The 24,289-nt window shown below is 47.9% G+C and overlaps 1 protein-coding gene across 1 annotated transcript; it reads right to left on the reverse strand.

Annotated features, from left to right (window-relative positions):
* Positions 1 to 9,374: 9,374 nt before the first annotated feature.
* Positions 9,375 to 24,043, reverse strand: Dusp5 (dual specificity phosphatase 5). Its single transcript, XM_048338280.1, has 4 exons — positions 23,469 to 24,043; positions 19,301 to 19,449; positions 13,963 to 14,182; positions 9,375 to 10,870 (listed from the first exon to the last, which is right to left on the reverse strand). The coding sequence occupies exons 1-4, from the start codon at positions 23,845 to 23,847 to the stop codon at positions 10,470 to 10,472; spliced, it is 1,149 nt and encodes a 382-aa protein (XP_048194237.1). The 5' UTR covers positions 23,848 to 24,043; the 3' UTR covers positions 9,375 to 10,469.
* Between the last annotated feature and the right edge of the window lie 246 nt (positions 24,044 to 24,289).

Consider the following 24,289-nt stretch of genomic DNA (forward strand, 5'->3'; position numbering starts at 1 on the left):
GAGGATGGTACAGACGCCTAGAGTCCACTTTCAGGCGCCATTGGTGGCTTCTTGAGATCGTAAACTTTATGAGTACATGTGGTGTGGGAAACAAAGGAAAGGATCTAACGTGCTCCTACAAACATGCCAGGATTTAAAATTAAGCTAGGGGGCTGGGGATATGGCCTAGTGACAAGAGTGCTTGCCTTGTATACATGAGGCCGTGGGTTCGATTCCCCAGCACCATATATACAGAAAACGGCCGGAAGCGGCGCTGTGGCTCAAGTGGCAGAGTGCTATCCTTGAGCAAAAAGAAGCCAGGGACAGTGCTCATGCCCTGAGTTCAAGGCCCAGGACTGGCCAAAATAAATAAATAAATAAAATAAAATAAAATTAAGCTAGGCTCCAGTGGCTTGCGGTCCGCAATCCTAGCTACTCAGGAGGCTGAGATCTGAGAATCAAAGTTCAAAGGCCCCCTGGGAAGAAAAGTCCAACAAGACACTTATCTCCAATTAACCACCAAAAAAAACCCCAGAAGTGGGGCTGTGGCTCAAGGGGTAGAGTGCCAGCCTTAAGCAAAAAAAAAAAAAAAAAAAAAAAGAGCTAAGCTGGGCACCCAGTGACTCAGGTCTGTAATCCTAGCTACTCAGGAGGCTGAGATCTGAGGATGACAGTTCAAAGTCAGCCTGAGCAGGAAAGCTAGCCTGGGCAGGAAAATCTGTGAAACATATCTCTAATTAGCCACCAAAGAGTTAGAAGTGGAGCTGTGATTCAAGTGGCAGAATGCCAGACTTGAGCAAAACAGCTAAGCTAATGTCCCATTATCAGCACAAAAAATAAAACAAAACACAAAGTTAGGCCAGTGGCTAGGAGTGTAGCTCAATGGCTCACTATGTACATAACGTGTGTAGCATCCTGAGTTCCATCCCCAGTACCAGAAATTAAAGAAATTAAATTAGAATACCATGATTGATCACCTTGGATAATAGGGGTACAGGCTGGATTAGCTCAGCTCCCAGGATTCCCTGTGGGACATTTGAGCATGGGTCATGAATTGAGTGCTTTACCTGGTTTACACAGTTAGCTTTTTGGGTGGCAGGTGGATCTTTCTAGATGAAAACTGCTTTCAGCCATGGCAACTGCACAGGGAGTACGCTGAATGTAGAAGAAAATGCCTAAAGGAAGCCCCGCCCATGGGCTGACTTGTGACCAAAGAGGAGACATGGTGCCATGGATTCTGACCAATCAGGTAGCAGTAATTAAATCTATGACCCCTCTTTCCTCTAGGATTGGGAAGTCACTGGGGGTAAAGGAGGTTTTTGCTAAGGGCTCCCCAGCACTGAGAGTTGGCAAGAGAAGACTCAGGTTTGCCCAGCTTTTTATTCTGTCACGTATTCACCCCTTGCCCATTCTTATTGGTAAATTAGATCTTGTGCTAAGTCACTTGTGAAATCTCATGTAATTCCTCCTTTCCTGGTGCTTGCAGTAGAGAGATGATGGACATTAAAATAACCACAGATACATGAATCTTTTTTCCTTCCTGGGACTTGAACTCAGGGCCTGGGCACTGTCCTTGAGCTTCTTTTGCTCAAGGCTAGCACTCTACACTTGAGCCACAGTGCCACTTCCAGTTTTTTTCTGTTTATGTGGTACTGAGGAATCGATCCCAAGGCTTCATGCATTCTAGGCAAGCACTCTACTGCTAAGCCACATTCCCAGCCCATGAATCTTTTTTTTTTTTTTTTTTTTTGGCCAGTCCTGGGGCTTGGACTCAGGGCCTGAGCACTGTCCCTGGCTTCTTCCCGCTCAAGGCTAGCACTCCGCCACTTGAGCCACAGCGCCGCTTCTGGCCGTTTTCTGTATATGTGGTGCTGGGGAATCGAACCTAGGGCCTCGTGTATCCGAGGCAGGCACTCTTGCCACTAGGCTATATCCCCAGCCCCCCCATGAATCATTTTTAACTTTGACAAAATATGGCGGGTTGGGGAGGGAGAGCCCAGGAGTTATGAGAGATCCAAAAAAGACTTCTTAGTCTGGGAATCAGGGAAGGCTTCCCTGAGGAGTTGAAGATTGAGCTGAGAAGTGAAGAACCATAAGAGTTGGTGAAATGTGCATTTGTTATCTTAAAATACTTTAATGTTAAAAAATCTTTGCTTAAAATCTTTGGAAACTTAAGTGAGTGGTAAAGATTTTACTTGTGGAAAAAAAAAAGAGTTGGTGAATTAATTTAGAGGGAAAAAGTGTTTCAAAGGGACTAGCATGTGTAAAGGTCCTGAGGCAGGAAGAAATAAGAGGTTGTCAGAAAGTTGGTGAAGTTGAATGGAGTATACCTGGTCATCAAATGCGTCTTGTACCTGTCTATAACAATTTTCCCCCTAGTGTGGCCTGGGAGGAGGCTCTCTTCATTGCAAGTGAAAATCCAATGATAGAAGCACCTAATATATAACCCAGGTGTCCAGAGTGGTATAAAATAGCAAAGTAGCTGAGCACCAATGGCTCATACCTGTACTCTTAGTTACTCAGAAGACTGGGATTCAGAGAATCATGGTTCAAAACCAGCCTGGACAGAAAAGTTCATGAGACTTCATTTCCAAAGTAACCAGCAAAAAGCTGGAATGAGGGCTGGGAATATGGCCTAGTGGCAAGAGCGCTTGCCTTGTATACATGAAGCCCTGGGTTCGATTCCCCAGCACCACATACATAGAAAATGGCCAGAAGTGGCGCTGTGGCTCAAGTGGCAGAGTGCTAGCCTTGAGCAAAAAGAAGCCAGGGACAGTGCTCAGGCCCTGAGTCCAAGCCCCAGGACTGGCAAAAAAAAAAAAAAAAAAAAAATCTGGAATGAAACAAGCAAGGTAAGTACGAGACCCTGAGTTCAAGCCCTGATACCAGCAGAAAGAAGGAAAGGAAGGAAGGAAGGGAAAGAAAGAAGAGAAAGAAAGAAAAAAGAGAAGAAACAGAGAAGAGGGAAGGAAGGAAGAAAAGGAAGGAGGGAGGGAGGGAAGAGAAGGGAAGGGAAAGGAAGGAAGGGAGGGAAGGAGGGAGGGAGGGAGGGGAGGAGAGAGGGAGGGAGGGAGCTGGGTGCTGGTGGCTCATGTCTGTAGTCCTAGCTACTCAAGAGGTTGAGATCTGAGGATCATGGTTCAAAGCCAGCCAGGCAGGAAAGTTCGTGAGACTTTTATCTCCAATTAATCACCAGAAAGAAAAAAAAAAAAAAAAAGAAAGAAGAAAAAAGAAGTCGAGCTGTGGCTCTAAGTAGTGGACCACTACTAGCCTTGAGCAAAAGAGCTCAGAGCCAGCAGCCAGACCCTGAGTTCAAGCCCCATGACTGACAAAAAAGAAATAAAAAGGGAAGAAAGAAAGAGAATAAAAGGTAACTTCAAGCATCTTTATTTTAGCTCTTCATCCTACATAACCTTGGGTCATTTACTTAGTGTCTTTGAGGTTGTTTGCATACCTACAAATGGAGATAATAAAGCATCTGCCTGACAATGTGATGAGACTTAAAGAGGATGCTTGCTTCCACCTTGCTGGCTTGGGGCACGTAATAAATGATAAACACACTTTCAATAGCCGCCAGATGCTAATATCAAAGGGGCTAGGGCTCAGTAAGAACACCCTTCTTCCTTGTGCACCCCAATGAGGGTTGGAAATGAGGGCAAGACTAATGAAACATTTATAAAAAGGCCAGGAACCATTAAGAGAAGCCAAGCGCGGAGGCACGGAGGGGCTGCGGCCATTGGCATAGCTGAGTCTATAGGCTGGGCCATGAAGTGACCATGGAGCCGGAGGCTGGGAGAGGAGTGGTCTGGGGACACAGGTCCAGCCACAGAGGCTGTCATGAATCCAAGAGGTTGGGGCCACGGATGTGTTCCTCCCCGAATCCCAGGCTCCAGCACCGGCTCAGGGGGCAGGGCGTGGGAAGAGGGTGGTTATCCGTGGATAGGAGTCACATCCAGCATATGCAGTCAACCGAAGTCAGAAGAGGCTGTGTTGCAGCATTGAGCAATCTGTCCCCTCATGCCAGGGCCCCCCCACCGAGGGCAGGGGCAGTGGAGCCGGGGGCTCTGAGGAAGGAGTCGGGGTTTCTGGACAGAATCTGCTGTAGAAATACAGAACTTGGCCCATCCATGATGTGAAAGGAACCCGGCCCCGCAGCAAATCCCCGAGCTCAATCCAAAGTAAAAGCACACAGGTTTCTATTTCTCCATCCCATAAAGATAGCCTAGTATATTTTATCTTCAAATAGGGCTTAAAGGGTTTGCTGCTGCTTTTTCTTTTAAGTCCCTGAGGAAATAGGAATAAAAACATCATCATTATCATTAAAAAAAAAAAAGGACAGGGGGAAGGGAAAGCAAAAGGTAGAGAGTGAAGAATGTCATTTTCTATGTCTGTGTATGAAGATGGCGTAAGGAGACTCATTGAAAGCTGTTGATCAGTAGTGGGTGGGAGGAGTGGGAAAGAGAATAGAAGAGATTACTCTGATTAAAATATAGTATATACACATGCAAAATATCATGGTAAAATTCCTTGGTGCAATCTAATATACATTAAAAACTGACAAGAAGGTAAAATATGCTGCATGGGGTGGGAGGGGTATCCGCGGGAAAAGGGAGGGGAAATGGAGAAGATGAATGAGGGTGAATGGAGTCAGAAGAAATTACATGAAACTAGAACAATGCTGGGTCCTGGCGTCTTTCACCCATGATCCTAGCTACTCACAAGGCTGAGAGCCAAGGAACAAAGTTTGAAGCCAGCCAGGAAAGGTAAATCTCCAAGACTCCTAGCTACAATTAACCAGCAAAAAAACCCCACAAGTCACAAATGAAGGTGTGGCTCAAGTGGTAGCTCATCAGCCTTAAGAGAAAAAGTCATGTAGTCCCTCTGTACATCACCTTTATAACAACAATGAAACTTGTTTTTAGGTAATTTTTGTTTTTCAACTCAGGGCCTGACCACTGTCCCTGGCTTCTTGTTGCTCAAGGCTAGCACTCTACCACTTGAGCCACAGCGCCACTTCTGGCCAATTTCTATATGTGTGGTGCTGAGGAATCGAACCCAGGGCTTCATGTATATGAGGCAAGCATTCTTGCCACTAAGCCATATTCCCAGCCCAATAAAACTTGTTTTTAAGAGAAAAAGTCAGGCAAGAGCTTGAGGTCCTGAGTTCAAGATATACTACTCACAACCAAAAAAAAAAAAAGATAAGAAAGTAGACCAATGAAATCTGTTAAAATTATTTTAAGAAGAGGTAGTGAGAATAATAAAGACTATTAGAGGGGATGAAGTTAATGAACTATCATGACACCTCCCTACACTTGTACAATTAAATCATACTAATAAATATCTTTAAAAAGATATCATGGGAAACATTCATGAAACCAAGGTAAGAGTTGTAACTAAAATTACAAACCATATGACAGGCATAGTAATATGCTTCTGTAATCCCAGCTCTCCTTGGGAGGTTTGTGAGTTCAAGGCCAGCCATACATGCATAGTCAACCCTATCACAAAAAAAAAAAAAGGAAACAGCAACAAAAATACATGCTATAAGCTCATAAAACTACCAGCTGTAGATGAAATTTTTAGTTCTGAGTTGCCTAGTCGCTGAGCAAAGAGGTAAACAAGAATGGTTATGAATCTTACTGTGTTCAGAAGACAAATCACTAATAACTGAGAGGCATGGATGTTTAGGATGTTAAAAGTTGGGGAGACATTTTCCCAGGATTCTCAAAGGAGACCCTATGGGTCCGTAGGGGCCCCAACATACTAAATACTGAGTTGAAGGGGTTCATATGTCTTCTGCCCCCAACTGAGAGGGCTGATGTACAGATACAGCGGGAAAAATAGCACAGGGGAGAACTAACTCCTCTATTCTCCACCTGACAGGATGCTGGAAACCGGAAGGGCCTCTACACACTGGGAGAAGGAACTGAGTACCGCCAGCTTGAATTCCCCACCTGGCACTGGAAGCCAACATCAAGTTGATCCTGGCAAAAAAATGGAAGTGCAGGGGCTGGGAATATGGCCTAGTGGTAGAGTGCTTGCCTAGCATGCATGAAGCCCTGGGTTCGATTCCTCAGCACCACATATATAGAAAAAGCCAGAAGGGGCGCTATGGCTCAAGTGGTAAAGAAGAAGCCAGGGTCAGTGAAAATGGAGGTGCAATGGATGAAGAGACTATTAAGTGGAGTGAGAGCTTCAGAGCCTTCTCCAGCTGTGAGGCTTCACTTGGCTGACCCCCGGTGACTCACTGCTGTATGAATAATGCTCATGTGCCTGATTCTGAGCACTTACTCACCTTCAGAAAAAGACTTTAATGCAATAAAGCAGATGTCAGCAAGTGGGACGCAGCTTAGAACATCACCCAGCCTGCCCCCTGATCCCTACTCCAGGACCTCCCACAAGCCTCTTAGCAGCTACAGGGCCATACGACGTCAAGGCTCTGGATCATACTCCCTTCCAGGCCTGGTTAGGCGCTCGGGGGTGTGAAATCGGAGGGATCAGTCATCAGCCAAGAGTGGGGACCCTTTCCCCTGCAAGGGCTATTTGGCTAGTATGATATAATCCACAAGCCATACAAATGATCAACAGAGGCAGGTGGTGAAGCATACGGTGGGACACCAGTTGCTCATGACTGTAATCCTAGCCGCTCAGGAGGCTGAGATCTAAGAACTGAGGTTTGAAGCCAGCCCAGGCAGGAAAGTCCATTAGACTCCTCTCCAGTCGACCACTAAAAAGCTAGAAGTTGTACCTCAAGTGGCTCAAGTGATAGAGGGCTAGTTAGGTTGAGACAGCACCTAGTCCCTGAGTTTAAGCCTCCTGGCACAAAAGGGATGAAGAAGAGAGGAGGAGGAGGAGGAGGAGGAGGAGGAGGAGGAGGAGGAGGAGGAGGAGGAGAGGAGGAGGAGGAGGAGGCTGGGTGCTGGTGGCTCGCACCTGTAACCGTAGCTACTCAGGAGGCTGAGATCTGAGGATCATGGTTCAAAGCCAGCCCAGGCAGGAAAGTCCATGAGACTCATCTCCAATGAACCCCCAGAAAACTGGAAGTAGTGCTGCGTGGCTCAAAGTGGTAGAGGGCTAGCCTCGAGCAAAAGAGCCCAGGCTCTTAGTTCAAGCTCCACGACTGACAAAAAACAAAAAGAAAGGAGGAACGCATTTGTTTGTCTATTATGTACCAAATCAGTGATTTTGCAAGTCTTATATAGCCCACCGGCTAGATGTTCTCCATCTGGATTCTAGACCAGGCTCCGAGTCTGATCCATCAAAGTCTGGAGATTGACTCCACATCACTAGAGTGAAGGGCAGGTAAGGGCCAGCCCAGGGATTCTCACTGCAGCCTGTAGTTGCTATCCGTGGGTTTTGCAGGGAAACTGTGGAGGGCGACTTGGGGAAAAGGGGTACAGGGAGTGAAGTTTATGGCATGCCTTTGAAGCAAGATGTCCAGACAGCAGGATCACTTAGGCTCTGTCACTACCTCTCTATTTGCCAACAAGGAACATACTGGGGGTGCTGAAGGCTTGGCTAGAATCGCCACAGACTGCAGTTTCCCTAGGGTTAGGGGTAACATCCATACTGCCCCTTCAGCACCCCATCAGTGCAGAGCAAACTGTTCTAGTGAAGGCTACATTGGATTGGAGCCCACTCATCAAGATTTACTTGGGAAAGAATGATGGAATTTTCTGGAAGAATGAGTTGCAAGGGCAAAAGAGGGATATAAACTCTTGGTTGGTGTTGTTGTTTTTTAACTTTTTTTTTGGTCTTTTCTTTTTTGGTACTGGGGATCGAATCCAGGACATTGCACTTGCTAGGCAAGCGCTTTGCCACTGAGCTACATCCCAGCCCGGATATAAACTCTTGAGGTGAACCTTTTCACCTACTCCACATTTACATTCCTTGGCCATCTCTACCTAGCCTTTTTGGGGCCAGCCCTGTGCCAGGCTGGCAGGGAGGCTAGCCACAAACTTGGCACTCAGGTTTGCAGGAATCAAGGGCCTTGTGAATCTGGAAACTTTCAGGATTACCAGTTAAGTTTCATTTTATTGTACTGATGAGAAGCCCAGACTCCACCTGAACTGTCTGCCAAGAATGATGGGAGTAAAGAGCCAAGCATCTACAGATAGTTTGGCCACCTTCCAGTGAGGCTGTACCCAGGGACTCTGCCCGTTTGAGAAGTCACCTGGTTGGAAAGCAACATTCTGTGTCCTTGTTACTAAAGAGATGGGAGAGGTGGTCCTTGGGAGGTGGAGATTGGAGATCATGGTTCGAGAACTGCCTGGGCAAAAGGTCCTAAGATTCCATCTCAATCAATGGTGGTAGTACCCACCTGTTATCATAGGTATGGGGAAGCACAAAGGCTGGGCACAGTGGTACACACCTGTCATACCCAGTGATACCAGGAAGTAGATAGAAGGAACACAGCTCAATTTGACTTATGAATAAGGTGAGACCTAACTTTGATGATAACCAGTGCAAAAAGGTACTTAAACAGTAGAGTGCTTGCCCCGTAAGTGCAAGGCCCTGACAGTTCAATACCTGGTGTTAACAGAGGATTTTAAAGGAAAAAATAAGAACAGTGATTTGTAGCTTGGTACAGGTGGCTGAGGAGGCAGAGATTGGGAACGAAATAACTCAAAGCCAACCTGAGCAAAAAGTTCACAAGATCCCATTATAAAAGAAGCTGAACTATGGTGGGGCACTGCCTATCATCTTCAGGGCAAGTAAACAGGTTTGCAGTCCAGGCAAAACTAGGTATTGAGACACTATCTCAGAAATAGCCAGAGTAAGCTGGGCATTGGTAGCTCATTCCTGGAATCCTAGCTATGCAGAAGGCGGAGATCTGAGAATCACAGTTCGAAGCCAAGTCCATGAAACTATCTCCAACTAACCAGATAAAAGCAGGAAGTGAAAAAAGTTCAAGTGGTAGAGAGCCATCCTTGAGGGAAAAAAACCTAAGAGACAGTGCTTAGGCCCTGAATTTAAGCCCCAGTCATAGCACTAAAAAAAAAAGTAGGGGGAATTGGGGAAGAGGGAAGGTGGGAGAAAAATGAGGGAGGGGGTAACAAGTTGGACAAGAAATGTACTCAGTACCTTACTATGTAACTGTAACCCCTCTGTACATCACCTTGACAATAAAATTTTTTTAAAAGACTGGAGGTCTTAAGCAGAATGCCTTCCCAACAAGTACCAAGTTCAACAGTACCAGTCGCAGAAAAAAAAAAAAAAACCCAAAATGATCACTGAGTTGTGAACAGACACAGCCGCACACCCACAGCTTCACATCTACCTTCTTCACCCTACAGTTCAACTGGAAATAAAACCCAGTAGAGCAGATTAGGTATCTGTCCAAAGGTGTGCCTCCCCTCCCAGTTCATGAGTGACTCACAGAACGCTTTTATCTTTTGCTATTTTTATTTTACATTATAAAAAAAAACAACAACCAGTAACATACTGCTTTCCTTCACATTCACATGGGTTTTTGGAAATTATTGCCTTTTCCCCTGGAGAAATAACCTACAGACAGAAAATCAGCAGTACCACGTTGCAACATCTGTAAATCCCGTGAGTCAGTAGCGTGATGACAACCCCAGGGGCCGGGAGGGAAACGGTGTCACAGGACAAAGACAAGCACACAGGACGGCAAGCTGAGGAGCCACGGCCTTCAGAGCCACAGACTTAGGACACAGCAGGAGTCCTCTTCTGCAGCACTCATGGCCACCATCTCAAAAGGATCATTTTCTTGGCTTATGGTTTGAAATTTTTTGAATGATACCACGAGCTGCTTTGGGGAGGGAGACGAGACAGGTTCAAGTATGAATAAGTCATGCCAAAGTCCAAGGTCAGGGAGGAACCCACAGCAGAAAAGAAACCTAGAAGAGTCAATGGCTAGTTCCTTCTACCCGCTGGCTCCATCAGAGCCACAAGGGAATCTCCAAAGCCACTTCAGGGCTCAGACCAGCTGGCCCATCTCATGCCTGGAAACCCAGCAGGGTGACCTTTCTGACTAAATGGTGGCCAGCTTATGCCCTGAAGTGACATACATGGACACTGAGACTGGCAAAGTTTTTTTTTTTTCCTTAAAGGTGGAAATTGTGCTTTCTACAAAACGGATCGGCTTCCCGACTGCCTTTTCTCCTGGCCCAGCAGCTTCTAGTTCCCCCGGCTGCAGGGACTTATTGCCTTATGCTTGAAATGAAAAGGCCAACTCTGAAGTGTGAGGACTGGGTGGTCCTGAGAGCAGGGGTCTGGAAGTACAGTAGTCAGCACACACTGTGCTCTCCTAATGGCTTGGCCTTCCTTCAGTCCCGAGAACCCATCCTCGAGGTCGGTGTTAAGTTTGTGTGCAAGCCTGGTGACCCCTCACTAGCTTGCTGGGCTGGTGGGATCGAGAGGTCTTCAGTATTGCACAGGTATGAAATGTCCACAAGTTTTAAAAAACTAAAATCACAGTTGCTCTTGGGGCCGGGCTGGCACGCGTCCCTCCTTCCCCAGTCTCAGCAGGACGTGGCTGCTGGGCTCCTGTGGAGCTCTGTGACTGCCGAGTGGGGGGGCAGAGGCGTCAGCACTGAGGTAGGGAATGTGCAGTAGGTGCCCTGCACGTCAGGGCCCAGTGTCTGCAAGTGGTCTCTACACGAGGAGCCTGCGGCCTCCCCCTGGCAGGAGGGAGGCTGGGGGTTGGGCGTGGAAGGCAGGATTTCAGATTCGTACTGCAGGAGCTGGCCCATGAAGCCGAAGTTGGGGGAGATCACACTCCTCCTCTGCTTCATGTAGTCAAAGGCTTCCTTCAGGCGGAACTGCTTGGTCTTCATGAGGTAAGCCATGCAGATGGTGGGGGACCGCGAGACGCCAGCCTCACAGTGGACCAGGACTTTGCCTCCTTTTTCCCTGACACAGTCTAGAAGGGAAAAACAAAACAAGACAAAAAGAGAGAGAGAAAGAGAGAGAGAGAGAGAGAGAGAGATTAAAAATGAGTTCAAACTAGAATAAAAAATTCAACACTGATGTGACCTACTTTTCACAGGCTCATAGAAGTTCACTAGATTTCTGCTGGTCTTGAGCCCTCACTGGTGAGGATTCAGCTGTGAAGTCCCACAAATGTCTGATCCCATGTAGGACCTTTTAATTCTCACAGATGCACCTCAGTTCTCCAAGTCACTTGTAGCTTATGCCACCAGAGGTGCTAGACTTGAAGGAAATTCTGGGATATCATTTTATCTTGGGGTCTACTGATGGCATTCAAAAAGGACATTGGAAAAATCCTTGAAATCATATGCAGGTTATTAGTGGATATGCACATTTTTCTGAGCATCCCTGACTTCAAAGACTAACTTGGAGAAGCAATTCGTGCACCCCTCCTTGTGCCAGTAACTGCAGTGTGAACTCAGGGTCTGGGTATTGTTCTTTAGCTTTTTTACTCAAGGATGGAGTTCCATTTTTGGCTTTTTGCTGGTTATTTGGAGATAAAAGAGTCCTTTCTGGCTGGCTTCAAACCAGAATTCTCAGATCTCAGCCTCCCAAGAAGCTATAGGCATGAGCCACCAGCGCGGCATAGGTTGGATAATAATGACGACCTAGTCACCATCCTGGGCACTCTTGTGGCTATGCTACGGACGGGTGTTTGGCTCAGCTCCCAGGGTTCTCAATAAATAGTGCCCGGCCACTAATTATAACCTGCTAAGTGACGCTTGCTAGACAGAGTATATAAACGGCTTTTGCAAACTCCAGCTTGCTCAAGAATGGGAGGCAATGCTATAAAACTATCATCAGTTCGCACTTGAGCTCAGTGACAGAAGAAGGGCCCTCCTTTCCTGTTCTACAGGCCCAGCCAAAAAGAACTACACTGCTAAAAATGAGAAGAGACAAAGGTGAGCACATTATCAAATCAAAACAACCAAGTCTGTATTTTACAGAGGTTAGATATAGCCAATATGAGGTAAGGCCACAGTATGCAAAAGCAAAGAACAAATGGTGAGGGAAAAATTCAATTTCCTTTTCCACACCGGCCCCATGCTGAAGAAGTCTGCAGATGGCTCTGCAGTATCAAAAACATTAATTTCTGAGGGGTCAGGGAGAAATGCTCAACAAAAAGCCCCTCAAACGATAGCCAGGTCAGGACAGCTGGCTAGAGGTGCTGAGTCTATCAATTCAAAACAAACTAAATAAACCTACAACAAAAGCTCCTAGATAACTAGTTGAAAGGGGGGAAACCAAAGTCCACAGGATCACAGAATTCACTGTGACTTTTATTTTCCTTTGCTCCCCTGCTGGCTTCCAACTAGGGTTTAGCAGAGACAGTCACACCGGAAAAGAAAAAGAGAATGAGAAAGACCTGGAATGCACTGTTTCTGGAACCTTCCCTACCCCTCAGGGTCTGCCTCCTACAGGACCTTCTTCTGGCAAGGAGGTCTCAAACAAGGCCTTTGGGAAGTCCAGTCCCTCCTTCCACCAGCAGAGCAAGACACTTGGGAAGAAGTTCCTGGTGCTTTTGAAATACTGTAGGTTTTTGTGTGGCAGTGTACACAAATACAACACAGACACAAAATACACACAGGATGGGAGAGCTGGTTGTGACAGCTGAATGGGGGCAGGTTTGGTGACTTCACTCAGTAGCTATCTAGGTAATTAAATAACAGGTTGAGAAGAAGGGCAGGGCCTTCCCAGGAACAGGGAGGAACAAGTCAGGGTTCCCACCCAGAACCCATCATTTTTGGCTGCACTCAGGTGCCAGAGGGATCAACATAGGGGTTCAGGGGACAAGGTTAGGCTCAGTCTTTTGCCTCTAGTGGAGTTTTTTGTTGGGGTTTCCTGTAGAGCAGAAATTATGTATGTGTGGTAAAGGGGATCTTGTAATTGCTTCCTGCACTAAGTAATTACCACTGTGCCTTCCACCTGCCTTCCCCCTCCAACTTCTCTTGGGACAAGACATAGAAAAGTCACATCTTATTCCAACAACTAGGCTTATTAAAGAGAAAGAAGGCTGAGTACTGGTGGCTCATGCCTGTAATCCTAGCTACTCGGGAGGGTGAGATTTGTGGTTCGCCAGACTAGGCAGAAAAGTCTGTAATACTCTTATCTCCAATTAACCACCAGAAAACTGGATGGCCCTGTGGCTCAAAGTGGTAGAGTGATAGCCTTGAGCAGAGAGCTCAGGGACAGTGCCCAAGCCCTGAGCTCAAGCCCCACGACTGATGGCAAAAAAAGAAAAAACACAGAGAGAGAGCGCACCTCAGGAAAAGGGTGGTGTTTATCACTGAAACAAAAAGATAAAACCAGGGCAGTCCCAGGGGGAGAGGGATATAGGAAGGTTGGGGGCACAATCCAGGCAGCCCTCTGTGTATCTGGAAACCCCAAAACCAAAGCCTGTGCAGGCAGAGGCTCCAGAGCCAACCAAGGCCTCAGTTTTCAGGCTTGAATATGGAGTAAATGGTAAGTGCCTCACAGGAGGGCAGCTGGGATACAAAAGATGCCAAATTTTCTGTGCACAAAGCAAGGAGCTTGAGTCAAGTGCTATCTTCAATCCGAAATTAGCTGAAAATGCAAAACAAATTGCCTCCAAAGCCATTTGCCAGAACTGTGGAAAGCTGCTGGGCCCTCGAGGCTCTGTGCGTAAGCAGTGCTCCCTCGATCCTTCTGTTTGCTTTTAAAAATATCCCAACCTACGTAGAAACACAGCTAAGGAGTTCTTCCCCCTGCTTTCCTCATGTGGAGCATTGCGCACCGACACTCTGCTCCCGCCCCACTAGAAACAACAACAAGAGCACCAGTGAGTATTGCCATAAAATTATATTAATTCATTTCTCTTGCAAATTAAAGCTCCTATTAATAGCAAGTCCTCCTCTCTGCCTTTCTGGTAGCTGTGTGTGTTCTTGGCCCCAATGTTGAGCGGCTGCATAGGCAAGACACTTCTTTCTGAGATGTAGGCCCCATCAGGACACTCAAAGAGAATGCAAACTACAAGGGTTTCAGAGAGGGAATGGCTGAACCTACCAATGAAGTCTATTGCTTCTTGAAAGTGAGAGCTAATGTCAGCCGTGTGGTTGTCCTCCACAGGGATCCATTTGTAGTGTAGGTGGGTTGTGCAGGCCTCGGAGGTCCGACGGGAGACATTCAGCAGGGCTGTGATATGCAGGTTGGCGAGGAACTCGCACTTGGATGCATGGTAGGCACTTCCAAGATAGAGGAAGGGAAGGATTTCAACAGGGCCACCCTGGAAGCAGAGACAAAGAACACTCAGGAAATATTGGATAAACTGGTTCATTTGTGAGAAACAACCAGGTAGAGCCAGGTGGCTCAAGCCTGTGATCCTAGGTACTTGGGAGATGGAAATCCATGCACTGTGGTTGGAGATCAGCCTAGGCAGAAAAGTTCTGGAGAATTCATCTCAACCAATGGTGGGGCCCACACCCCAGGTGTGGGGGAAGGGAAGCAGCACAATGGCTGGGTGAAGTAGCACATGCCTGTCATGCCAGTGACACAAAGGAGCACAAGGAGGAGGATCGATTGCAGCCCAGGCCAACCAGGGCACAAAGTGTCTGGAGGCATGGTTGCTTAAGTCGTCCCACCCTCCCCTACGCCGCCCCCCAATAAAAAAAGAAAACAAAGACGTCATGACCTAGTTGTTTCTTAAGGTGGGAGTTCCCACTCTGGTTTACAAGTAGAGAGGTTCAGAGCCAGGATGTTTTAGCCCTGAGTGGGTGTGCCTTCATCCTGGCACACTCTCTACCCTACGTGACTGCCTTGTGATTCAGTGACAGCAAAACCCACATGGCCCAGAGGGTTGTTGTTTTTTTTTTTTTTTTGTATGTACTGAGGAGGCAGGAAGTGCCCTCTGCCGTCCTGTGCTAACCAGGATTAGAAATGCTGTGATGTGATGTAATAGGAAGACTAAGAAAGGCCAGCACTCAAGTTCAAGCTGCCGTGAGAAATGGTTCCTGATCTTTGAGAGAGCCTCAGCTTCTCCACAGATAAAAATAGAGAAGGGTTTGACAAGGTGAGCTCCCTTCTTTATAAGCTGTTTTTTGTTTGTTTTTGCAGTACTGGGATTTGAACTCAGGGCTCTGTACTTACTAGGCAGGTGTTCTACCACTGAGTACCACCTAGTACTTTTAAATTAAATTTACTTGTTTTTGCAGAGTCTCACATCTTTTTCTGGGCTGGACTGGACCATGACTATCATAATTGCTCTTCTGCCATAATGGGCTGACAGTGTACTCCACTGCACCTAGCTATTGGGTTGAGATTGTCTTACTTTTTGCCCAGGCTAGCTTTAAACTGCTATCCTCTTGGTTTTTACCTCCCAAGTGACTCAAGTTACAGGTCTTGAGTCACCACTCTGAGCTCAACCTAGCCTTTTTTTTTGGATCAGTCCTGGGGCTTGACCTCAGAGCTTGGGAACTGTCCCTGAGCTTCTTTTGCTCAAGGCTAGCACTCTACTAGAGCTGCTGCACCACTTCCAGCCTTTTCTGTTTATATGGTACTGAGGAATCGAACCTAGGGCTTCATGCTTAATAGGCAAGCACTCTACCACTAAGCCACATTCCCAGCCCTCAACCTAGACATTTTACATAGTGTTATTTCCTCAACCTCAAGACACTGTTGAAACTAAAATAATCTAGATTTTAGAGATGATAAAATGTGTCACCAGCCCTACTCCTCAAACATTCTTCTTAGAACTAGATAACCACTACCTGCCCAGAATCTGTAGCCTAAAAAAAGCAGTTAGACCACAAGCACAGGGGCTTCCCCAGCCCCTGACCTTCTTCACATAGGGCACTGGTGTTGGTGAGAGGCTCATGTCATCGCCCACACTCACGGCTTCTGGTTTGGAGGGAGCACCAGAGCCCACATACTCCAGGCTAAATGGAAAAGAAAGCTAGTTAGCCTCCAGCAATCTGGATTCACAGGATTCAAAGGTGACAAGAAAAAGCCAGTGGAGTCCCTGGAGATTCAGAGGGAAACACTGTGCTGGGTGGAGTGGGGCAGTGGCTGAGGCTTTGGGAGCCTTTCCCATACCATCCATTTCCTGTCCTAGAGTATAAGTGGGATGGAAACTTAGTCACATGGCAGAAAGGGACCAAAGAATGGCAGTGGGCAAAAGATTCTCTGTTTACCCAGGCCTTACTGTTTGCCTTTTCTCTTTGGGGATGTCTAAGGTCTACGCAGAAGCCAGTTTGGCCTCTTAGAAGTTACCAAAGAGTGCTGGTGGGTCATATCTTTAGTCCTAGCTATTCAGGAGGCTGAGCTAGGAGGATCAACAAGCAAAAAGCAGGAAATGTAGGTGTAGCTCAAGTGGTAGAGTACCGGCCTTGAACAAAAGAGCCGAGAGCTCAAGTCTCAGTACCAGCACACATGCACACAAAAGTTACAGAGGATTTTATATATGGTTAGTAATAATAACCACTAATATTTTTAGTAGCACCTACAGTGACTATGGCTAAGGACATAACACTTAAAGATTCTTGTATGGTACTAATTTCACAAATTTTTAAGGTAGACAGACAACAACATTCCCATTTCACAGATGGGTAAACTGAGGCTGAGATGGAATTAGTTAACTTGTCTGTGGTGAGGGCTAGTCAGTGGTAGAGCTGTGACCGAAAAACCCAAGTTTGACTACTCAGCATGAGCAGCAAGGACTCCTCTGAATCCATTTCAACATGGACTGTATGAGAAATCCAGTATTTAGGTAAAGACAGGAAGGAAATACTGTCCTCTGCCTTTCTCTAGTAGCTAGGTCGCTTGCACCCACACAGAGCAGCCCTCCCAATGTGGTGTGCAGCCCAGGCCTGCTTCCTTGCTGACCTAACCTTGGGCAGCTTCTCTGACCCCTGAACCTTCATCTATAAAGTGGAGATGATAACACGTCTTATCCTTTCAGGATAATTGAGAAGACAGAAATGGGATAATGGATTCAGTAAAACCTGACATGTATGAAGCTGCCATTTTCATCTGAGGCTGAAGACTAGATAAATAGAACACAGCTCCTCCACCCTGGAGAGGACCTAGGGCAGATAAGGATCCAGTTAATCCCAGCACTTCTATTCCCTGACCCAGCTCCCCTCTGGTTAGCAAGGAGGAAAACACCAGAGGTGGTAGGTAGAGAGTTCTTCAGAAAGGGATCAGAGACCCATGCCCAGTCTCCCTTATCACTGACAGCTCTGGGTCTCCACCAATGAGCATTAACAGTCTCCCTCAAGGAGGCAGGAAGCACACTGACTAAGATCTCTCCCTTTCCTGGCTGCCTGGAAAACACGACCTATCAGGCCTGGGACCCCATCCAACTTCCCCTAGAGCTTGATCCAACATATTCCTGAAACTAAATTTCTTTCCCTTTCTTATTTTGGCATTGCTAGAGTTGATCTCAGGACCTTGAACTTGCTAGGCAGAGTGCTCTACCACATGAACCAGAATTCCATCCATCCTTTTTTTGCTCTAGTTATTTTTCAGATAGGTTTGAGTTTGGGGCTGGGGCTAGCTTCCAAACAGATGGCAATCTTCCTGTGCCTCTCGTGTAGCTACCATTATAGTTGTGCCCCACTGTGTTTAAGATGGAGTCTCATTTTTTTCTTCTAGGATGCATGCTAAGAACATGCTTTGTACTCATTGGCAGGCACCCTACCACCTGAGCTACGCCTCCAACCTCAAGGGCTCACTTTTTGCCCAGACTATCCTTGAACCACAATCCTCTTGATTCCCACCCCCACCCCCCCAGTAGCCAAGGTTAAAGGCATTAGCCACTTTACTTGGCATGTTTCTTTCTGTTTCTAAATCTTTTGACTCAAGAGGAAGATACCAATGACCTTCAGAAACCACAAAGGGCAGCAGCCTCAGCTGCCCTCTGTAAGCACTGAAGCGTTTCTAAGAAGTAGCACTCAGGGATTTCCCAGATGAGTCTTGAAGATGCACTAGACTCCCCACCCACCCTCCCTTGGCCAAAGTCTGCTATGCTTTCGCAACCACCACCAGGTCGTATTTCTTTCACTTTCTGAGAAATGGGCAATGCACAACCCAAACAAACAGACCTCTACCTCTGTCTGATCCCCCCCAATTCAAAGGCCAAGTGCTCACCCTACAAGATGAGAAGCTTCATGAAAACAAACACAATCACAACCCTGGTACCCAGCCAGACTAACGAGGCTCCCTGACCGAGGATCCTACTCAGGACAAGGCCACTTGGTTTTTCTTGGCAGTTTGTCCCAGGATGGAGCTCTGGCTCAAGGTAAAGGCTGGTGTTTATAGCAGCCTTAGAAGGCTTGCCATGGGCTATGTGCTTGGTTTGGGAAGTGGGGGACGAGTTTGATAAGCTTCCCCAAGTTCAGGAGCCCACGCCATTGGGCATGTGGAAAACAGGAGGTCCTTCGAGGAACCAGGGCAGGGAGGTAAGAGAAGGGGTTCTGGGCCTGGGGCCATTAAGCTGCAGGAGCCTTCACATGGGGCCCGCTAGAGGTGGTCCGGAGACACGTGATGATTCCGCCACCTTCTGTGAAGCCGTAAGGTGGGATCTGAGTTCTGGTTTCTGCCAGCTCCAGATTCTCATCTGCCTTTTCCTTATCTTCCTACCTCATGCCAGGTAATTCCCTGACCTTTAAAGAGTTATCACAAAACACAACTTTTAGAAGGAAAAATAAAACCCACAGACTATATAGAACCATACAGCCTTCTAATGCCACTTGATCTCCTCCAGTGTCAGTATTTATAGAATTTTAGGCATCAGAAACCCTCACAGTGGTACATGCCTGTAATCCTAGCACTCAGGAGGCTGAGGGAGATAAGCTGATCACAAATTCAGGGCCTACCTGGGTTAACTACACAGCGAGACCCTGTTAAAAAAGGAAAAAACCCAAAAACCAACCTTGGAGACTCCTACTTAGATATCCAAGCAGTAGTTTCTCTGTAGCACCAATCTGCCCTTCTCCATCCACCCATTTCAGTTAAAAATATCAACACGCACCTTGGCAGGCACAGTTGGGTGAATATAAACTGTGGTATATTCACAAGTACAAAAACTCCAAAACTCGAGAAGCAGCTCTGACACTTCTTCAGGGAAACCTAAACCAGTATTTCCCTGCTTCTTTCTCTGAACTGCCCAAGCTATCCACTAATATTCTAACTCACTTCCCCCTTTCTCCAGAAGCTGCCCTGTGTCTCACTGGCTCTGGCTGGCATGTGAGCTGGAAGGATGCCTGTTAACTTTTTGGATGGTAACACAGGTTGGCAAACCTCTGAGCCAGAGGACGATGCCAGCACCCTGATCCACGAAGAGTGAATTTAAGCAGGCACAGGTGGCAGGCAGAGCATTGAGGAGATAGAGCTAGAAACCACATACCTGGTCATAAGCTGGCCGGTAGCTGAGGCTGAGTACTGGCTTTCCACACTGGCCGATGAGGGCTCTTTCACTCTCGATTTTCTCTTGTGAGATAGGTTTCACATCCACGCAACACTCAGGGTATTCTGAGTAGAAGGTCTCATATCCTCCTGACAAAATAAACAAGCAAGTAAATAAAAAGTGAGATAGATAAAGCCACTGGTTGCTCAAGTTGTCAGAAAAGGCCCACCATTAGCCGTGTGCATTAAAGAAAAAAAACTATAAAGCTAATATACAGTCCAGTCATATTAAAAAAATCAAAACCATCAAATAGTTTTAGGATAGAAATGGGCTCTATACACATGTGCACACCCACACACCTACTTCTAGAAGCCTGTAGTTCAGAGAAGCAATGATTAACTTTATGTGTCTATCAAAGTTAACAAACTGTGAGAGGAATTATCTGGCATATGGCAAATATTAATATTTATTAATTAATATTCATGTTTCTACCTTACATATCTAAAATGAAGATGTGGCTATGCAAAATCACTTATTGCAAGGCTCCTAAATTGGCTCTTCCCTAGCCCATGTGCAAAGCATGGGTTACAGACAGAAGGCACCCCTCCATTGATAAGGGGATGCACCTGCAACTCTGAGCACTAAAATGCCTGGTCATTTCCCACTCCCAAGGTACTAAAAAACCATTACTGACAGCCCCTCCTGTAAGTCCAATTTGGAGTCATCAATAGAGTTAATTAACCTCTCCACCATATGGGAGGAATGAGGATCTCAAACTTCTCAATCTCTATAAAACTGACTCTGCCTGCTGTGACTCTCAACCCTTTCTGACTTCTTATCTCCCCCTCCTGACACCTCTCCTCCTCAGTCTCACTGACATTGTCAGTGTTAGTGTGGAAGAACTGGACCATTACATTTTAGCTTCTCGAGACAGATCACTGAAGGATAAAAATGACCCCTAAATCACAGAAATGCATCCTTGGATAGATAAACCTTTTCAGAACCATCACACCAAACGAAGAATCAAGTGAAAACCTGGACCTGAGGAGGCCAAGGGTGTGCAGCTCTGCTTCTGAGAGCCTCCACAAAAACCCACTTCTGTCTTTTACTGGATTAGAGAATTCATTTGGTGTTGAGCTGTCAATTAAGTATTAGTTTTGAGACCATGTTCTTTCCCCCAAACCCTCCCTTTACTGTGTTGGTACTGGGGATGGGATGGCTCCTCAGTGATGGGCACACTGTTTTTGTTTGTTTGTTTTTAAATCTGCAGTAGGCAAACAGTTAATGGATTTCAGTCTCCAACTCCCTCCGAGAGGTTGCAGCCAATTCCTAGAATGAGTCATCCCCTGGCTCACTCTCCCCCACCCCCATTTAGTCCACCCAATCTCTCTCATGGTCACTTTGACAAACAGCTCCACCCCTGTCAAACCCCAGAAGAAGATGGAAAGGGTGTGGAAGAGGTGGAGATGTTGATGGGTTGCTTCCCACCCCCACGGTCCCGGCCTTCTTCCTTCTAGGAGGCAGAGGTCGGCAAACTCCCTCTGATCCACACATTCTTGGAGGTGTCCTTAGTAAAGCATCTGATCGTGTCCTGTGGATAGGCCACATTTTGGGTAGAAGGAGCTAAAATGAGTGATTTGGGGTGGCAAACCTGGGATTAGGTGTGCCATCTCATCTCTAGGCTTTAAATAGACCACTTAAGAACCGGCTGTCAGGAGGGCAGAGGGAAGTTCCTCTGTGGGCTAGATCCCTCCTGCCTGCCTGTTGACAAAATAAGGCAGGCAGACAAAGAATCTCCTGTAGTTGAGAGATTGATAAACAGGGCCCTGCCTCTTCAAACTGGGGTCAGGAGATTAGATGGGCTCAGTCTTCCACCCACTCCCATCAGAGGTGTGGAGACAGAACATTCTTCTCTGATGCCTCACTCATTGCAAGCCATGGCAATTCTTACAGTCACTTCAACCTAGAGTGAGTCTGTTTTCAATCATCACATTGGCAGGGGAACAGTGGTGATACAGACTATACAAATAAGAAAGGGCCATGCAACTGGAGCATCCATCATCTCATTTTTAGTGGGTCTGTCTCGGAAGGGGGACTATGGCAAGTATGAAAGGTATGGTTTCAAGATCAGAATGCCACCAAGTTGTAATCTGAACTCACAGAGTTCAGTAAGGATATGAGTTAGGTTAAGGAAAGAAAGGAATTTTCCTCCGACAACACTTTGAAGACTAATAGTGTTATTATAAATGTAGCAATTCCTGCTGAAAATCCAAATGCACAGACCTTTTTTTCCCCCTTTTATTCTTTTACACAGAACTTCTGACCTGGAAATCCTCATGATTTTACTGTTAAGATAATCTACATGTGGAGAGAGGGATCTGGGTAGGAGGGAGAGGGGGGGAAAATGAGGGAGGAGGTAACAAGTTGGATAAGAAATGTACTTCCCTTACATATGAAACTGTAACCTCTCTGTACTTCACTTTGGCAATGAAGAAAAAAAAAAGATAGCCTACATACAAGAACATGGAGACAAGGCTTATATCTATCCTCTAGCATAGGACTTAAAACAAGGGTGGCTGAAGAGAGTTTTCACAAGAAAATTCACATGTGCATTCTGATGTGGATGAGTGCCCAAGATCTAGTTGGTGAGACAGATCAAAACAGGAAATAAATATAACCAATTTATTATTGAAAACTACCTGAGAGGAATTAACTGAAGATGAATATAAAATAATGGCTGTCTCTGGAAAGTGGAATTAGATTGTAGGATGTATAGATTGTGCTACTCAAAGTTTCATCTGGATGTGTCATTTCATCTTTAAAAAAATTAGCTCAAGTCTCTGAATTCAATTCCCAGTACCAACATACACGTATATACACATGCTAACCCCCCCCTAAAAAAAGAACACCAGGAAATACAATCCAAACCATTTAAAACATCATTTTCCTTAGCTTCCAAAGCTGCCTACTTCCTGTGTCCTCATAACGCTGGGGTGGGGAAGCAAAGGCAGGATTTAGGAGGGTTTCCTGGAAGCTGGCGAGGCAGAAGCTTTTCCTGTATGCATTGCTAAGAACAGCAGACAAAAACACTCCAGGAAGAGAGAGAAAAAAAAAAAAAAGCTCTGCACCGAGCTTGGAAAGAAGATCATCCACCTCCGTTATCTCCCCAATGGGATCAACAAGAACAGTCAGCAAGAGGTGCTAATAGGTGGGGAGCTGCCTAAAACCTCTGGAATTCTCCTGGCCTTCAGTGTGTGAAACTCCCCGGATTTCAGGGTCTCAACACTCTCAGCTCACTGCCCCTGGGGTCGGAAGCACATCAGCATCATAGCCCAATAAAACAGGGTTGGCAAAGCCTTGGGGCCCTAACCTGGGTTCGACTCCCAACTCTGCACCCAAGGCGGGGACTCCCATGCATTTGAGGTTACAAAGGCAGTCACCTACACAGGAAATGACCCAGAAACCAATGCCTGAGAGTTTCAGTCATCGCCCACCCACACCGGAAACCAAAGTTATCTCCCCAGCAGGTGAACTGGAGGCTTCACATGGAAGGCCACTGAACCTTCTCCACACCACACAGTCCCGGAGTCTCCTAGGTCCTGGCAGGCTGGCCAGGGCCCCTTCCCCCTCGCTGGGGAAGGCAGTAGTCTGACCTCGGGGCCACTCTGGGGATAATCCTGTCTCGGGGAGGGAGGGGTGGGCAGTCTGTCAGATCCAAATTGGGCTTGAGAAAGGTCTGGGAGGGTGGGAGAAGCCGGGAAAACAGTATTTAAAAAGCGATCAAACAAAACGGAGGGGGGGGGGCCCTACCAGGGTCCAGAGGGGCAGGCTAAGACGCGGCCTACGGTAAACCGTAGTTGTTTAGGCGGGAAGTAAGGGAGCACCGGGACGCCACGCTGCCAACCCCGGGTGCGCGCACAGGGCATCCCCACCGAGAACGACCCACGCCCGCCCCCCCTCCAACGAAGTAGCAACACTCCCGACAGCACAGCCGGGCCGGACACCCGGGCTGCTTTCGAGGAATGCGGGCGCGGAGGGGGGGAAACGTCCGCCGGGCTGTCCCGAACGCACGTCCCAGCATCGGGGTGACTCTCCGGGCCCGGGGTGGCAGCGGGCGGACGCCCCGCGCAGGGAGGGGTTCCCCGAGCGGGCCCGGGGGAGTTCTCACCTTTGAGGAAGTAGACTCGCGGGCCGGCCGGCAGGCAGGCCAGCAGCGAGGTGAGCACCACGCGCGCGGCGCTCTCCTCGCGAAGCTTCTGCCAGTGGCGGCTGCCCTGGTCCAGCACCACCACGGCCGCCACGCCGCCGCCGCCCTCCTGCAGCAGCCGCGCGCGCGCCGCCTCGTCGGGCAGCACGTAGCGCGCCGACACCGCGCCGCCCCGGGCCCGCCGCAGCACCACCGAGTTGAGGTTGACGTTGAAGGAGCCGCGCACGCTCGAGGCGGCGAACGCCAGGTAGGGCCGGCAGTCGAGCACCACGCAGCGCGCCGCCGCCTCCTTGCGGAGCATCTTGCGCAGCTGGCGTCCGTCGAGCGACGTGACCTTCATGCCGCCGCCGCCGCTGCCCAGCGGCCCCGCGCCCGGCGCTCCGCAAGTGCCCACGGCCAGGGCGCCGGCGGGCGAGGTACGGGAGGGCCACTCGCGGGGCTGCGGCCGGCCGACGGAACCCAGCGCCGGTGGGAGCCGCTCCACTGCTCTTTCCCGCCCCGCACTCTCCGCGCGGCACCCGACCTGAACCACTCGCTGTCCCCCCCGCAAGCCGGGGATTCCGGCAGCCGCGCGGCGCTTTATGTGAATGAGCGTGCGTCCTATGACGTGGCTGCCCATATAAGGCCAAATATGGGCACGGGCACGCCCCCTCGTGGAGGCCACGCCCACAGAGGGGAGGGGCCCCGCAAACTCCCGCCTCCACCCCGGGAGCGGGAGGCGCGAGGCGCGCGCGGAGCGTTAGTCAGAGCGGAGAGGAGGAAGTGGACGGCGCCTGCTGATT

This window comes from Perognathus longimembris, chromosome 2 (assembly GCF_023159225.1).
Source record: "Perognathus longimembris pacificus isolate PPM17 chromosome 2, ASM2315922v1, whole genome shotgun sequence".
In the NCBI taxonomy this organism is placed as follows: domain Eukaryota; kingdom Metazoa; phylum Chordata; class Mammalia; order Rodentia; family Heteromyidae; genus Perognathus; species Perognathus longimembris.